Genomic DNA, 17,642 nt, shown 5'->3' with positions numbered 1-17,642 from the left:
AAGAGACAAAGACTCCATGCATAGCAGCTATCCTTGACTGTAACTCATTTGTTGCATATACCAGACATCATAGACACTTTGTATCATGTGCGGCCTTTTCTCTTATGAGCATACTATGAAGCCCTATAAGGAGCCATTAAAGAAAGAGAAATTGAGTTACAAATTACCTTGGGACTGTAACAGCTCTGGAGATTTTACAAGTACATACAATCTTTGGATACAAGTCCTAAAATCAATATTATATTAATCTTTGCAGAGCTTAATCTGCACAAAAGGGTTTTATTCTTACCACTTTACAAACGAGTCAACGCCACTGGGCTTAAGACTTTGCAGTTTTCTTGCTTCTTTCAGCCAAACATGAAGTTCCCCTGTGGCAGGCCTAGTAGGCCCTGGGAAAAAAAAAAAAAAAAGCTTCATTTTGTAGAATCTTAGTCCTTGTACATTTATGAATACTCAAAGGATTATTGAACACATATACTGTATATTGAATATCTATATATATAATTCACTAAGGCAAGACAACCATGAAAAGCACGCCGGAAGGGGCGTGGATTCACTAAGCCGACAAGTGAGACACCTATGGCGCACACAGGAAGGAGCCACGCCCACCAACTCCAAGACCATTGGATACCATGACAACTCGCAGGGCCACGCCCACCAACTCGGATGCGACGACACAGAAAAAATGGCGTCATTTATGTTCGTCTGTCGTAGAGGCCACATGCAGTGCAGGTCAGGTTAATGTCATGTACCTCCGAGCTATGTTGACTGTTCATAGAGGCATGTTTCTCGCGGAGGTGAATCGCCATATACAGTGTGTGAAACGGTTTGCGAGGGGTATCCCATGGGATCCTTAAAACAATCCTTTAAAACTGAGGTTAAAGCACAATGAAGGAATCAGTCTTTAAAAACCAATAAGCCCTGTGCCTCTGTTTCATTACCATCTCATCTGCTTCACCAATGCAGGCCCTGCAACAATCGAGACGCTCTGTCAGCAGCTGACCTTCTCTGTGCCTCACCGGTTCACACAGAGGCAGTGCAAGAGAAAGCCACGCCAGAGACAGACAGAGGCACACACACAGGCAGCTGGTGGGTGGCTCTCCGTGAGTTTCTCTTGCGAGCGGACACATGACCAGGCGGTGTGTATGCTTCGAGTGCGAGGGTGGATGCGACAGGACCATCTAGGAAAAATCATGTCGCAGATGTGATTTGCTGTATGCAGTGTGTAAAACAGTTTGCGAGGGGTGTCCCTGTGTCTTTCCAGAAGTGTTCAACCATCAATAAATAATTATGCGGCGTTTGTTATGCCGCGGGTTCACTATTGTGTTGTATTTTGCTCTCTCCAGAGTTCCATCTTTTCATTCACTTACTGTTGTATTCTCACACTAACCTGTTTTAGACAACCGTGTCTTTCCAGAACTGTTTACCATTCAATAAATAATTATGCATGAGATTATGCATTATGCATATATATATATATATATATATATATATATATATATATATATATATATATATATATATATATATATATATATATATATATATATATATATATATACACACACACATATACTGTATATATATTGTGGAATGAGCCCCGGACACAGACAGGTAGACATGTTTAAGCACCACCACATGTTTATTTACAACTATTATTTACAAGTGTACACAAAACCCCCGAAGACTCCCCCAAACTCCAGGCCTCACACTCAAATGCCTCACTCTTCAGGCAGCCTCCACTCCTCTCCAACAAGCTCTGTCCTTCTCCTCACCCAATTCTAGCCTTGAATGAAGGGAGGCAGCCCCTTTTATAATCACCCGGATGTGCTCCAGGTGCTTCCCGGCAATCTTCCACTGGCACTCCCCAGTGTGGCAGAAGTGCCAGCTGCATACCCGGAAGCACTCTGGGTTTCCCCGATCACCTCCCCCCCCAGCACATCCGGGTGTGGCGGAAGTGCTGAGGTCCAGGGCTCCGTAAGCATGGGGGTGCCCCCTGGCGGTGACCACAGCCCCCTACAGGGCTGAGCTTCAAAGCTCTGTACCCGTGGTCCCCAAAGCAACCAGGGTGGTCGCCCCATCGTGGTCTGGAGGAGGTGCACCACCCCCAGCCGCGTGCCACAATATATTTTCATGAGCACATGTACATATTTGTATATAGAATCTAATCTTTGATACAAAAATATTTCAACTCAGGTAGAGTGACATTAATTTGACCATTGTACTCTGGTGAAGAACAATGAGACTCTTAAAGGGAGATTTTTAGCAATCTCTGCATTACCATCACCACAGTTAAACAGGGTGCCTAAGCTGGAACCTCTACACCTGTCATGTCTCTTTCTTCTTCTTTTGCAATACAGACAGACAGATAAATAGATGGATACATAGATAGACAGATGGATTCTGTGCATCTCTCTTCATTCATATATACACAGTATATACTTGGAGATCTACTAGGTGTACCTAATGGTAATAATACGCCTGCTCCTTTAGTGTTATTGTTTCTTTCCAGCAATACTATAGACCTTTCGATGATACTGGCTGCATAAAATGAAAAGGATAAGATGCAATCCTGAAGGTTTTTGCTCTGATGATTGACATGAACGCTATTTAAAATTAATCTAACAATTTCAATGCAATCAACACATCATTTGTTGAAAACAAAAACCTGCAGGGGCTGGAGGGGTTGAATATCTATCACCCACGAGAGGCTTTTGCCAAACATCTGTTAATAATTCATACAATAATAAGCTCCTTCCAAAATGCACCCTTGGTAATTATCTGTGTGTGTCATTTTGTAAGAAAATTAATTTGTCCACTTATTTTAAATTAAACTTTACTTCTTAACACAAAATGAATTCAACTAAACAGTAGCTGTCTCAATATCTTTGAAAAGAGATTTTCATAAAATATTCATGAATAAGCTTAAATGTAATTCTAGACTATTTTAAATGTAAACAACAAATTCTCAATATTACACTTAACTTGGTAGAAGAGTGTCCACACTAGACACTTAAATTACTTCAACTGGCTTCTCCTGATCAAGAGCAGAAACATTTGTACCTTTAGGTCTGTCATACTTCACACCATCACAGACCAGAGAGCTTGGTAACCTATTGTAGTAACATTATTCCAACTGCTTATGCTCAGAATCTCATTTTGATAAATAACCAGTGTGGCGATTGGGATGAGGCAATACAGTAGACTGACCCATAGTGAGAAAGCTTTACGGGAAAGTTTAACTCCAACTTTACCAAAATAGCTGGCAAAACATTTGGAAAATTGTGATCACTACACCGACTCAACCATTAATTCTTCCTTGAATTGTGCGTACATGAAATTTTCTAGTGGCGTATCCTATCCCCCTAACCTATAGAAAGCAAGTCACCCTTTTCTGGAACAAGGCTGTGCCCTAATATTTGGAGGTGCCAATTATCTCATTGAATGCTCGTGGCAACGTTCTGACATGTTCCCTGTAGGAATTGGCTGTACGTTGATACCACGTCTATAAAAATTAAGTATACAAATGGAGATCATACTTAATGGAGTTCTATACCCCCTTTAAGCTGTCTTAACCTCACTTTAAACATGCACATGCAACACAAATACAAACACTAAGATACAGCAGCAGCACCCAATAAATCCTCTAAAATATTACACAAATTTGTCAGCAGAACATGAGCACAGAGAAATAGCAAGCTCCTGCAGCCTCCAAAATATTTGTGCCTGTGGTTTCACAAGTGTAGAATGTGCATTGCTTATCCCAGACTGTAGGTTCAATTGCTTGACACGGTGCATTTTCTAACACCCTAACATTTACTCTCTCATGAGTGCGTCCCTCTTACATTTAGAATAAATCCACTTGTTTTTGTTTTAAAGAATGGGGACCAACATCCTGGAACGCAAATCCTAAGGCACTGGACTACCCAACCTCTCATGCACTATTGAAGTAGCTTGTTAAGCAAGGGACCCTTCTAGCATCTACAGGTTTTAGCAATTCTTATTGAAGTTCGTTTACCCTGAAGTATTGGCAACATGGAGCATTTGACTAACTGCAGTAACTTGAGCCATACAAATGGAGAGAACTTCAAATGTTTTCTGTACTTCCTTATTCTCCAATATTCTGTATATACAGTTAGGTCCATAAATATTTGGACAGAGACAACGTTTTTCTAATTTTGGTTCTGTACATTACCACAATGAATTTTAAATGAAACAACTCAGATGCAGTTGAAGTGCAGACTTTCAGCTTTAATTCAGTGGGTTGAACAAAAAAATTGCATAAACATTTGAGGCAACTAAAGCATTTTTTAACACAATCCCTTCATTTCAGGGGCTCAAAAGTAATTGGACAGTTGACTCAAAGGCTATTTCATGGGCAGGTATGGGCAAGTCCATCATTATGTAATTATCAATTAAGCAGATAAAAGGCCTGGAGTTGATTTGAGGTGTGGTGCTTACATGTGGAAGATTTTGCTGTGAACAGACAACATGCGGTCAAAGGAGCTCTCCATACAGGTGAAAGAAGCCATCCTTAAGCTGCGAAAACAGAAAAAACCCATCCGAGAAATTGCTACAATATTAAGAGTGACAAAATCTACAGTTTGGTACATCCTGAGAAAGAAAGCAAGCACTGGTAAACTCAGCAAAGCAAAAAGACCTGGACGTCCACGGAAGACAACAGTGGTGGATGATTGCAGAATCATTTCCATGGTGAAGAGAAACCCCTTCACAACAGCCAACCAAGTGAACAACACTTTTCAGGGGGTAGGCGTATCGATATCCAAGTCTACTATAAAGAGAAGACAGCATGAAAGTAAATACAGAGGGTGCACTGCAAGGTGCAAGTCACTCATAAGCCTCAAGAACAGCAAGGCTAGATTGGACTTTGTTAAAGAACATCTAAAAAAGCCAGCACAGTTCTGGAAAAACATTCTTTGGACAGATGAAACCAAGATCAACCTCTACCAGAATGATGGCAAGAAAAAAGTATGAAGAAGGAGTGGAACAGCTCATTATCCAAAGCATACCACATCATCTGTAAAACATGGTGGAGGCAGTGTGATGGCTTGGGCGTGCATGGCTGCCAGTGGCACTGGGACACTAGTGTTTATTGATGATGTGACACAGGACAGAAGCAGCTGAATGAATTCTGAGGTGTTCAGAGACATGCTGTCTGCTCAAATCCAGCTAAATGCAGTCAAATTGATTGGGCGGCATTTTATGATACAGATGGACAATGACCCAAAACATACAGCCAAAGCAACCCAGGAGTTTATTAAAGCAAAGAAGTGGAAAATTCTTGAATGGCCAAGTCAGTCACCTGATCTTGACCCAATTGAGCATGCATTTCACTTGTTGAAGACTAAACTTCGAACAGAAAAGCCCACAAACAGACAGCAACTGAAAGTTGCTGCAGTAAAGGCCTGGCAGAGCATAAAAAAGGAGGAAACCCAACATCTGATGATGTCCATGAGTTCAAGACTTCAGGCTGTCATTGCCAGCAAAGGGTTTTCAACCAAGTATTAGAAATAAACATTTTATTTCCAGTTATTTAATTTGTCCAATTACTTTTGAGCCTCTGAAATAAAGGGATTGTGTTAAACAAATGCTTTAGTTGCCTCACATTTTTATGCATTTTTTTTGTTCAACCCACTGAATTAAAGCTAAAAATCTGCACTTCAACTGCATCTGAGTTGTTTCATTTAAAATTCATTGTGGTAATGTACAGGACCAAAATTAGAAAAAAAGTTGTCTCTGTCCAAATATTTATGGACCTAACTGTACATATACATACATACATATTTTTTTCAGTCTTTCACTCTCTGAACTCACCCCTTTTCACAGTATTTCACTATGGCCCTTGTTGCCAGCATCATGGCTTGAGATACTGTATTTGCCTTTTTAAATCTTGAGGGTCTCTTACTGTCACTGCACTGAAAAACCTTTTTTTTCTTTTTTTAAATTGACAGCTTCCCTCAAAATTGGTTTCTTCCAGCGGGTCCCAGGGTTGCCCAAAACAACAAACCATATGTTTTAGACACAACATCCTGTGTGGGCACCTCTAATAATTTTCTGACCTGGGTCCATTCAGAACACATATCCCAGCTTTCTAATTTACAGGAGAAAGTCTTCTGCATGCGACACAAACATCATCTGGAAAAGATGGGTCCATCAGTTTCTTAGCCAATATTATTTCTTTGTCAGCTTAGTTGAGAGTGGGAATCAGTTAACAGTTTAACAACTGTCTTTGGTGGTTGTGTCAAGCCTACCGCCACCTCCACCTACTCAAAGCTTCATGATGCTCCAACAATGATGGACGGATTAAAAGGAAGAAGTCTACGTGACCATCATCATCATCAAGCCCTTCCGTGAGAACCCTAAATCCAAAGAGGACTGTTTCATTTATGTTAGGTAGAATGCCCAGAGGGGACTGGGCGGTCTCATGGTCTGGAATCCCTACAGATTTTATTTTTCTCCAGCCGTCTGGAGTTTTTGTTTTTTCTGTCCCCCCTGGCCATTGAACCTTACTCTTACTCGATGTTAATGTTGATTTATTTTTTATAATTATGTCTTTCATTTTTCTATTCTTTAATATGTAAAGCACTTTGAGCTACTGTTTGTATGAAAATGTGCTATATAAATAAATGTTGTTGTTGTTGTTGTCTCAGATCAGAAGACATGACTTCTATACTTCAAGGTACCAGGCACTTTTACAGTATGAAAACCAACTACTAACACAGAAATCTAATAGCAACTGAAACTTCAAGTTAAGCTTAATTGCAACATGCACAGAGTACAGTGAAATTCTTAAGTTGCTTGTCTGACTAACATGGAAAATTCTGCCGCTATTCGCTTGAAACTCATGACTCCGATTCAGATCATGAAGGCCGTTTCTTCTAAGTATGTCCCTCCAAATATCATCTGTAAGTTTCTCAGGACTTCAGAGTCAGCAGCAGGTACCCCTTCTCTAACAAAGTAAGTGCATTGAACATGGGAAAGGTGCTATATAAATAAAATGTATTATTATTAAAGTCACTGTGTGTAGAAAAGCTAAATGGCCTGAATGGGTGATGGATGGAACTTTGAATCCCCATGACGCTTAAAGCCTTGTTGTCCATAGTTTGATGTATTTTTTAGGTTTAGGTTTTTGGCAAATCCAAGGAAACCCTCTACCCAACTCCTGGTCACCCCACCTCCAAGCAAACCCATGACATAAATATCAAGACCTAATCTTTAAGTCAGGCCTGTGTTCACTGGTGAGCACTTACTGACTTGTTGACCCATATAGCCTGGGGCCACCATGTGGGCTCATGAAGGGTTAGGTAATATTTTTAACGAGTATGGCATGGCTCCAGCTTGCTGAAGTGCTCCTGCCTTGTGCTTGTTGATGGCAGGATACAGCCTGCTTACCAGGATAATTGCTTTCAGAAAAAAGATGGAAAGCGGATTTCATTACAAAAGCTTCTAGAGTACAGAAATACCTTTTTTTCTGCAGTTAAATGGTTTACAGTAAAAAAAAAATATTATAAAAAAAAAAACTGAAGTTCACATCAAACAGAATGGTTAACGAGCCCATAATTATGGCTTCTCTGAAGGAACTCCTATTTGAAAACTAAAAGAAAAGCGGTAATGGGACAGAACAATTAGAAGCCACAGTTCAGTGGTAAAATGATTATGATTACACAGCACACTATAAGCCAAGAAGCAAAAATGATGCATATTGGAATAAAATGAATATGAGAAATGGTAAGAGAAGAAAAGCAAAAAGGCACGATGGCACAAAACAATAGTAAATTTAGATTCCAGATTCACACAATTTAGCCCCTTCTATTCTATATTTAAGTAAATAAAAACAAAGGCCAGTAAAATCAGGGCACTTTTAAAGGAACGTGAATAATAGGAAAGCATTTACAACATACTATAGACACTGCAGAATTAGAGTTGCACAAAGCCCAAACTCAGTCTAGTCATTCTGTAAAAGCAATCATTTATGATTATGAATTCTGCATAGGAACTGGCCTCAAATTGAGATGGTTTTAGGGAATTAAATAGCATGTTTTAGCAACTGATAATAAAATAGCCCCTTCATAGTGGTATTTATATGCTGAAAATAATATTTGGGGTTTTAACAGCACAGGTCCAGAAGGTCAAACAACTAGGGCACTGGAATAAAACACACACATATGCATGGAAATTGTTCAAAATTCCACAAAGACAGTGATTTGGTTAAGATTTGAAGTCTGTTCCTTGGAACAACCAAACTATCTGTGCCACCTGAGCCAGGGTTGTACTAGCATTAGTTAGGATAGAAAATAATGGATATATAATTACTTTATGATTGTTTAGAACTTAAAGTATAAAATATGTCAAGATATAACAGAAATCAGACAGTATCAGATTGATACAGTTTTTGCAGTTGATTCAGAAAAGATTCAGACCCCTTGCCTTTTTTCATTCTGCCACGCTGCAGTTTTATGCTAAAATAATTTAAATACATTTTTTCTGCAACTCAGGCAACACTCAGAATGACAACGTGAAAATATAATTTAGGCATTTTTGTAAATTTATTAAAAATAAAAAGCTGGAATATCACACTGGCACACATATTCAGGCATAGATATTCAGGCATAGATAGACAGACAATTTGTCCCCAGGGGGAAATTTGGCATGACACTTGAAATTTGTCTCATCTGCATCCCATTCTATTGACCGTCGCCAAGATATGTCTACACCTTGTTAGGAGTCCACCTGTGAACCCAGCCACAGGGGATGCACAAAACAGTGTGTTTCTTCATACTGGTTCCAAGCCCAGATAAATGGGGAGGGTTACGTCAAGAAGGGCATCTGGTGTAAAATTTTGACAAATCAATATGCAGGCAACAAAGCAGATTTTATGACCAGGTCGTTAGAGGCCCGGGTTAACAATGGCTGCCACCAATACTGTTAGGCTACTGTTGGCTGAAGAAGGAGAAGAAGGGGGGAGACATGTCTGATTTATAGCAGGTTAGGGTGATAAAGGATAAAGATGGAAAAGTACTCACAAACAAGGAGAGTGTGTTGAACAGATGGAAAGAGTACTTTGAGAGGCTGATGAATTACGAGAATATGAGAGAGAGAGAGAAAGAGAAAGAGAGAAGGTTGGATCATGTGGAGGATAATGAATAAGGAAGTGCAATGGATTAGCAAGGAGGAAGTAATGACAGCTATGAAGAATAGAAAGGCTGTTGGTTCAGATGACATACCTGTGGAAGCATGGAGGTGTTTAGGAGAGATGGTAGTGGAGTTTTTAACCAGATTGTTTAATGGAATTTTGGAAAGTGAGATGATCCCGAGGAGTGGAGAAAAAGTGTACTGGTGCTGATATTTAAGAATAAGGGTGATGTGCAGAGCTGCAGTAACTACAGGGGAATAAAATTGATGAGCCAGAGCATGAAGGTCTCACGTGCAATTGAAAAACCTAGTAACTGCCATTTTTTTCCCCAAACTGAGTTTTTTTTTTTTTATTATTATTAAACTTTCTGGAGTTACTAGGTCTTACCTGATGTTATAAAGGTAGTGGTTGGTGATGGCCAAATATGTCATAATTCTGGTCATGGAATGCTGGAATAAGCTAGTAAGTACACAGTATTTTAAGATAGAAACCTAGCAACTCCATTCACCAACAAGGAATAACAACCTACCAATGAAAACGTCGGATTACTATCATGAGATATAAATGCTGCAACTGCGTGATTTAAAAGACAGGTGTTGTTGATTCATAATAAAAACAATATGAGCTTAGGGAAAATGAAATCTATAGATCGTTAATTATAAGTCTACATCATTTTCTCAATTTGCCGAAAACCTGAAAGATATGACATACTAATTTTTCCAAAGTTGGTGAGAGTTATGGGAAAGAGTAATGGAAGCTAATTTAAGAAGGAAGGTGATGATTAGTGAGCAGCAGTATGGTTTCATGTTGGGAAAGAGCACTACAGATGCGATGTTTGCTCCGAGGGTGTTAATGGAGAAGTATAGAGAAGGCCAGAAGGAGTTGCATTGTGTCATTATAAACCTGGAGAAAGCATAAAACAGGATGTTTCGAGAGGAATTGTTGTATTGTATGAGGAAGTCAGGAGTAGCAGAGAAGCATGTAAGATTTGTACAGGATATGTGCGAGGGAAGTGTGACAGTGGCGAGGTCTGTGGTAGGAGTGACAGATGCATTCAACATGGAGATGGGACTATATCAGAGATTACACACGAGTGAGATTACATTGGTTTGGACATGTGCAGAAGAGAGATGCTAGGTATGTTGTGAAAATGGATGCTAAGGATAGAGCTGCCAGGCACGAGAAAAAGAGGAAGGCCTAAGAGGAGGTTTATGGATGTGGTAAGAGAGGAAATGCAGGTGATGGGTGTAACAGAGCAAGATGCAGAAGACAGGAAGAGATGGAAAAAGATGATCCACTGTGGCAAACCCTAACGGGAGCACCTTAAAGAGGAGGAAGAAAAACTAGTTAGGAGTCCACCTGTGGTCAATTTTGCTAAATGTACTTGATTAGGAAAGGTGTACACCTGTCAATGAGGGACCCACAGTTGACATTGTGTATCAGAGCAAAAATCAAGTCTGCAGAGGAGAAGAGAAAGGATTGTGTTGAGGTGCAGATCTGGAGATGCATGCTAAAATTCCTGCAGCTTTGCAAGTTCCCAAGAGCGCACTTACTTCTTAACTGGAAAAGATCGTGAACAACTATGAGTTTATCGCTCAACCAAACTGAGTAATTGTAGGGGAAGGGCTTTGGTAACAGTGGTGACAACCTGATGATCACCCTGGTTGTGCTCCAACAAACGTGTGTTGATGGGAGAAACATCCAGAAGGACAGGCACTAATGCAACACTCCACTGATCACATGGTAAATACTTCCATGGAACTGCATGAAATTAGCAAAACAATCCCCTAAAGGACTGTCAGTCTGTGAAAAGCAACATCTCTGGTCTTAGAAAACCTAAATTAGTATCATGACTGGAGGAAATCAGGCATTGCAATTCCATTCCAACAGTTAAGCATAGTGGTGGTGGAGGGAGCATCATGCTTTGGGATTGTTTTTTAGTAGTAAGGACTGGGAGAGCAGGATTGAGGGAAAGCTGAAGAGGGCAAGGTACAGATATATCCTAAATGAAAACTTGTTCCAGAGTGTTCTGGGCCTTAAACTGTGCAGAAGATTTGCCTTCCAATAGGTGAATGATCCTAAGCACAAAGCAAAGACAATGCAGAGAGTGGCTGTGGGAATGTCCTTGAGTTGCCCAGCCAGACCTTTGACTTCAACCCAATGAAACATTACTGCAGGGGCCTGAATATAACTATCCGCTGACAGTCTCCATACAACTTGACAGAGCTTGAGAGTATTCCTCAGTGAAGAAAGGCAGAAAATCCCCAAATCCATGTGCAAAACTTGGCACGTCATACCCAAGAAGACTCCAGGCTATAGTCACTGCCAAAGGGGCTTCAACTAAATACTGAGTAAAGGGTTTGAATATTTGTCTTAATATGATGTTTCAGTATTTTATTTTTAATACATGTGCAAGCATTTCTGAAATCCTGTTTTTGCTTTGTCATTCTGGCATATTGAAGACTGCTCAAAGTGAGGAAAAAAATAATTTAAATGATCTTAGCACAAGTCTGCACCATAACAAAATGCGAAAAAGAAAATGGGTCTGAATACTTTCTGAATCCTCTATATTTGAATACAGCCAACATTGGAAGTGAAACTGGTCCCCAGTGGATGAATAATTTGGCCAGGAATGCAGTAAACTAGGATTAGAAAGTAAACTTGGAGGAGAAGAAATAAAAAAGAAGAACATGGAGGCAAGGCTTTATGAGAACAGGCTGAAAGATTTAAAAATAAAATAATAGTGGAAGAGCCGTGATAATTAGCATGAGTGCAGATTAGTGGTTACAAAACTGGATGAAAAACCAAATGGCTACAGGTTCACTGTTCACCACAGAGCCACTGCCTCAACTACCCAGCCTGCCTCTTGGTCTGCTTCCAGCAGCTTAAATATTAATTTCTGTGCTGTGTACTATATGTGAATTTTGAATGATGTTTACTTTAAAAGGTGCTTTAGCACATAAAGGTCATTTAAGTGGCATACCAACAGTGCACTTTCATTTCACACGGAGATTCACTTAAATCCTCCTCATTGACTTCTATGTATACAGTCCAACCAAGCTCTTAGTTTCTTTATTTTTATTTCATAATACATTAATCATTTAACCATCTTGCAAACAGAATGCCATCAAAGAAAGCAAACAAAGCAGAACAAGGAAATTCAAGGACAGTTTAAAAAAAGGCTGAAATAACTGACAACTCTTTAAACATTATCAATATTTATATCACTGCTTTTGATAGGAAACACTGAACACTTTTACACAAAGTCATCTATATAGTAAAACTGATATGAAGTGCTGGTGTGGTTGCTCACATTGCATTTTACACTCTGGCAATCAGGCTTTTACCAAGTCTATCAATTCTTAACATAATTTCCATCAATTTAATCCTCTAACCTTGTAACTAGATCTCAGAGTCGATGACGAACAAAAGCATCAATGCTGACAGAGCCACTGTCAGATTATTCTAAGAATACCCCAAAAATTATATGCATTACCTTTGCATCATAAGAAAGCACAAGGAAGTTGGGTAGCCATTTGGCCTAAGTCAGCCAGACTACATTTTCACTCTAATTTTTCTTGTTATGCACTGTGTTACTGTAAAGTATTTTGAATTTGTGCTATATAAAAATAACCTTAATTTAAAATATATGCTTATATAAAGTATATGCTTATTTATGTATTTATTTACATTTGAAGCATGCGCAGATTAAACGTTTTGCCGAGGGTCGTACTATCAGTTGGAATCTCATTAAAATAAATTGTACCTGCTCTTAGATCTCAAGAAAGAACTATTATGCTCTAAGACTCAATTTACTGGTATAGCAGGTCAAAACCATAAATGCACACAAAGAAAGAAGCACACAGATAATCAGAATCCATATATATTTTTTACAAACATACCTATCGATCCAGGTGGCACATACTTCAGTGCTACAACTAAATGTCCCCTGTTGCTGGCTTCAGAGACATCAGCATTCTGAAACAGAGAATAGTCTTTTGTTAGGTCTGCTGTATGTATATACAATACACACAGTATATATAATGCAACTTTCACTCACTCACTAACAAAAACACTATTTCCCATTTAGCTAAAAATACAAAATTTGACAGGATGGTGCATCTAGAGCAGTAGGCATCCACTAAGAAAGTACATTTTGATATGCCAATGTGTTGCAGTTAAAAACAAAGGTGGAAAAATGAAATACCCAAAATCTCAAAAATGCCTTCATGTATTTGATTGGAATTTGGTGATGTTATACAAAAAAAAAATGTTTTCCAACATGTGTTTTATTTGTTGATATTGCTCTAGCAAACGGGACATTCCAAGGCACCGTGCCCCTAATTTCAGCACATTGCTCATGGAAAAATACGCCATGCCAGTTTATGCCAATGAAGAATGTCTACAGAAGGAAGGAATTAGGAAAGGTGTTTTATATATCACCTCTCTACATCCTTTGTCATATCAACAACCTTGTGCAAATGCTGAAGTTGGGACTACAATTTGCATCAGCCAATGCGCTGCTCCAAACGATTTCATTACCACTCACACAGTTATTGCATCACCAAAAGTGCCTTATCATCAAAAGGTAGCAACTGCTGATATTTTTTTTCCTCTGCCACTTAGAGGTAAAAATTATTCATCCTACCAGTGATCGATCAACATTAGGCACCTTTTGAAGTTTTAAACAAACCAAAAAAAAAAGTGAGCGGCAATGCCATTTTTCAGTATGCATTAAGAGAACAGGATGGTGTTTTTAACTGAATAATTACTAGCTTCTTTTTTTGGATAAACCCATTGTATACTGAAGCAGTACTAATTTTGAGTTTTGATGCCCATGAAGAGTCAAGATTTTTACCAGTTTTTAGCTTTGAATGAATCAACTTTAAAAATCACCTGTGTAAAATTACTGAATACCACTTTAATACGGAGTTCTGCTGTAGTGCCTTTCATGCCAACACCACCAAGGACTGTATAAGGCATGGTCAAAACTAAGCAGCAGTGAAATAATAGTATTAGCACCTGGTAAAAATATAAATACTGTAGACAGAAAAGTACTTAAAAATTAGTTATGCACTATTTATAATATTTTTTTTTGTTCTTTATTTATTGTATTTTATACAATTTCTTGTATTAGGAATTTGTTAGTTTTCGCATACCCCTTGGGGTCAGAACGCAAGGTCAGCCATTGTACAGCGCCCCTGGAGCAATTGAAGGTTAAGGGACTTATTCAAGAGCCCAGCAGAGCAGGATCTCTTTTTTGGCAGTGACGGGGATTCAAACTGGCAACCTTCGGGATACCAGCGCAGATCCTTAGCCTCGGAGCCACCACTCCGCCCTTAAACTGATTAATCAGAGGCAGTATTTTTGGGCAAAAGTGGGTAACATAGCTAATGTTTGCTGACAAATTTAAATGAGTTAAAGAACATGCGACATAGCATAAAATGATCAAATCCTGCCATACATGGTTGCAGACTGCTGCAGTCTATCTCAACAATACTGGGATCAAGACAAGAAAACAATCTGGATAGGGAGTACATTGCAGAGCACTCGCACATCTGTACTCAAGGTGAATTTAGAGCTGTCAAGTAAACATGCACATGGCTAAAGACTGGGTTGTGGAATTCCAACTTACAGTAGGAAGCTGGATTTAAGAGGCAGCAGTACTAAGCATTGTGCCAGCATGTCACAGCAATGAAGGATAGGTTAAAACTACTTAATTACAATATATATTTATAACAAGGAAAAAGGCAGAAGCAAACTTAACTTATGAAAATCTGCAATGAGCATTATTTTCTGACCCATAGGTTGTAAAGTTACACCACTATGTGCTCAAGAAACCTTGTGTATTTGTCCACATGAGGGCAGTATAATCTTGAACTTTCACTTTCAAAGTAAGCTATTGCCTAAATTTGTCCATGAAAAAAATACAGTTTTGCACTAATTAAACCACTCAAGATGGTTCTTTTAATTATTATGGGGGTAGGAGGTTATTAAGTAGGCAACTTATCAGATGAGCATACTTTTCAAATAGTTATACATACTGTATGTTCAAGTGACAGACAACTAAAACTCAATCAGTAAATAACAGACCAGTTTTATCAGGTGACGTGATGTTCGTTTGTTTCTTCTAAACTTGCAGCAACAGTTTACAGTTTGGAAGGAAAACAGAACTGCAGTGCACACAGGCATAACAAAATCCTAATGCAAACTTTGTCTATCCATAACGATTTTAGTCTCTTTCTTTAATAATTTGGCTGTTTTAACCATTTTACCAACAAAAATCAACACTTACAGTGCATCCAGAAAGTATTCACAGCGCATCACTTTTTACACATTTTGTTATGTTACAGCCTTATTCCAAAATGGATTAAATTAATTTTTTTTACTCAGAATTCTACACACAACACCCCATAATGACAACTTGAAAAAAAAAATTTACTTGAGGTTTTTACAAATTTATTAAAAATAAAAAATTGAGAAAGCACATGTACGTAAGTATTCACAGCCTTTGCCATGAAGCTCAAAATTGAGCTCAGGTGCATCCTGTTTCTCCTGATCATCCTTGAGATGTTTCTGCAGCTTAACTGGAGTTAACTGTGGAGAATTCAGTTGATTGGACATGATTTGAAAAGGCACACACCTGTCTATATAAGGTCCCACAGTTGACAGTTCATGTCAGAGCACCAACTAAGCATGAAGTCTAAGGAATTGTCTGTAGACCTCTGAGACAGGATTGTCTCGAGGCACAAATCTGGGGAAGGTTACAGAAAAATTTCTGCTGCTTTGAAGGTCCCAATGAGCACAGTAGCCTCCATCCGTAAGTGGAAGAAGTTCGAAACCACCAGGACTCTTCCTAGAGCTGGCCAGCCATCTAAACTGAGCAATCGGGGGAGAAGGGCCTTAGTCAGGGAGGTGACCAAGAACCCGATGGTCACTCTGTCAGAGCTCCAGAGGTCTTCTGTGGAGAAAGGAGAAATTTCCAGAAGGACAACCATCTCTGCATCAATCCACCAATCAGGCCTGTATGGTAGAATGGCCAGACGAAGCCACTCCTTAGTAAAAGGCACATGGCAGCCTGCCTGGAGTTTGCCAAAAGGCACCTGAAGGACTCTCAGACCATGAGAAACAAAATTCTCTTGTCTGAAGAGACAAAGATTTAACTCTTTGGTGTGAATGCCAGGCATCACGTTTGGAGGAAACCAGGCACCGCTCATCACCAGGCCAATACCATCCCTACAGTGAAGCATGGTGGTGGCAGCATCATGCTGTGGGGATGTTTTTCCGCGGCAAGAACTGGGAGACTAGTCAAGATAAAGGGAAAGATGACTGCAGCAATGTACAGACACATCCTGGATGAAAACCAGCTCCAGAGCGCACTTGACCTCAGACAGGGGCGACGGTTCATCTTTCAGCAGGACAACGACCTTAAGCACACAGCCAAGATATCAAATGAGTGGCTTCAGGACAACTCTGTGAATGTCCTTGAGTGGCCCAGCCAGAGCCCAGACTTGAATCCATTTGAACATCTCTGGAGAGATCTTAAAATGGCTGTGATCCAACGCTTCTCATCCAACCTGATGGAGTTTGAGAGGTGCTGCAAAGAGGAATGGGCAAAACTGGCCAAGGATAGGTGTGCCAAGCTTGTGGCATCAAATTCAAAAAAACTTGAGGCTGTAATTGCTGCCAAAGGTGCATCGACAAAGTATTGAGCAAAGGCTGTGAATACTTATGTACATGTGATTTCTCAGTTTTTTTTATTTTTAATAAATTTGCAAAAACCTCAAGTAAACTTTTTTTCACGTTGTCATTATTGGGTATTGTGTGTAAAATTCTGAGGAAAAAAATTAATTTAATTCATTTTGGAATAAGGCTGTAACATAACAAAATGTGGAAAGAGTGATCCGCTGTGAATACTTTCCGGATGCACTGTATAAAGCTCTCTCCGTCATAATAAACATCCCTTTTGTTGTAATTGAAACTTGCCAAACTAACACATTAAACATTCTAGAATCTTTTGTGGTCTCATAAAATACTCCAGGGTTGATGAACCTGCTGTCAGTCACTAAAATGCTGATCAGAGAGCTTCAATCTCTTGAAGTGGAGTTGCCGTCTAATATAGTCCCCATGCAGAACCCCACCTCTGAAGGAATGCTCAATTTATGGGGATTAACACTCAAACACCACTTGTAGTTACCGCAATCTCTGGTTTTAGCAGACTTTCATTTTGACCCTGTTACATGCTGGACAGGGGTAATTATAAGTCTGGATTGCTACAAGTAGTAGTGGGTCACAAGAGCATGCTATGAGTGAATGTAATTGACTTATTCCACACTAGCAGCTCACTGATAACTTACTATGTTATGGTGGCCGACAGTTTTTGGACATATGGCTTGCTGTAAGATTTACCTGAGCTTAATGGTATGGTTCAACTTTTACATCACAGCACTTTAGCATGACGGCTTTAACCTTTTTATTTACCCTCAGT

General features: G+C 39.4%; 1 protein-coding gene across 5 annotated transcripts in view; it reads right to left on the bottom strand.

Moving 5' to 3' along the window:
* The window catches only part of LOC120525402 (synaptotagmin-like protein 2), a 541,287-nt gene that overhangs the window by 19,474 nt on the left and 504,171 nt on the right, over positions 1 to 17,642 (bottom strand). For all 5 annotated transcript variants that reach the window (XM_039747656.1, XM_039747659.1, XM_039747657.1 and 2 more), the window contains 2 exons: positions 13,057 to 13,132; positions 290 to 389 (listed from right to left, as the gene is read on the bottom strand). In XM_039747656.1, the coding sequence (XP_039603590.1) occupies positions 290 to 389; positions 13,057 to 13,132 (176 nt within the window). The remainder of the gene's footprint in view (positions 1 to 289; positions 390 to 13,056; positions 13,133 to 17,642) is intronic.

Source organism: Polypterus senegalus, chromosome 3 (assembly GCF_016835505.1).
Source record: "Polypterus senegalus isolate Bchr_013 chromosome 3, ASM1683550v1, whole genome shotgun sequence".
Classification (NCBI taxonomy): domain Eukaryota; kingdom Metazoa; phylum Chordata; class Cladistia; order Polypteriformes; family Polypteridae; genus Polypterus; species Polypterus senegalus.
The sequence above is the reverse complement of the archived record's forward strand: the minus strand, read 5'-3'. Positions and strand labels throughout refer to the sequence as shown.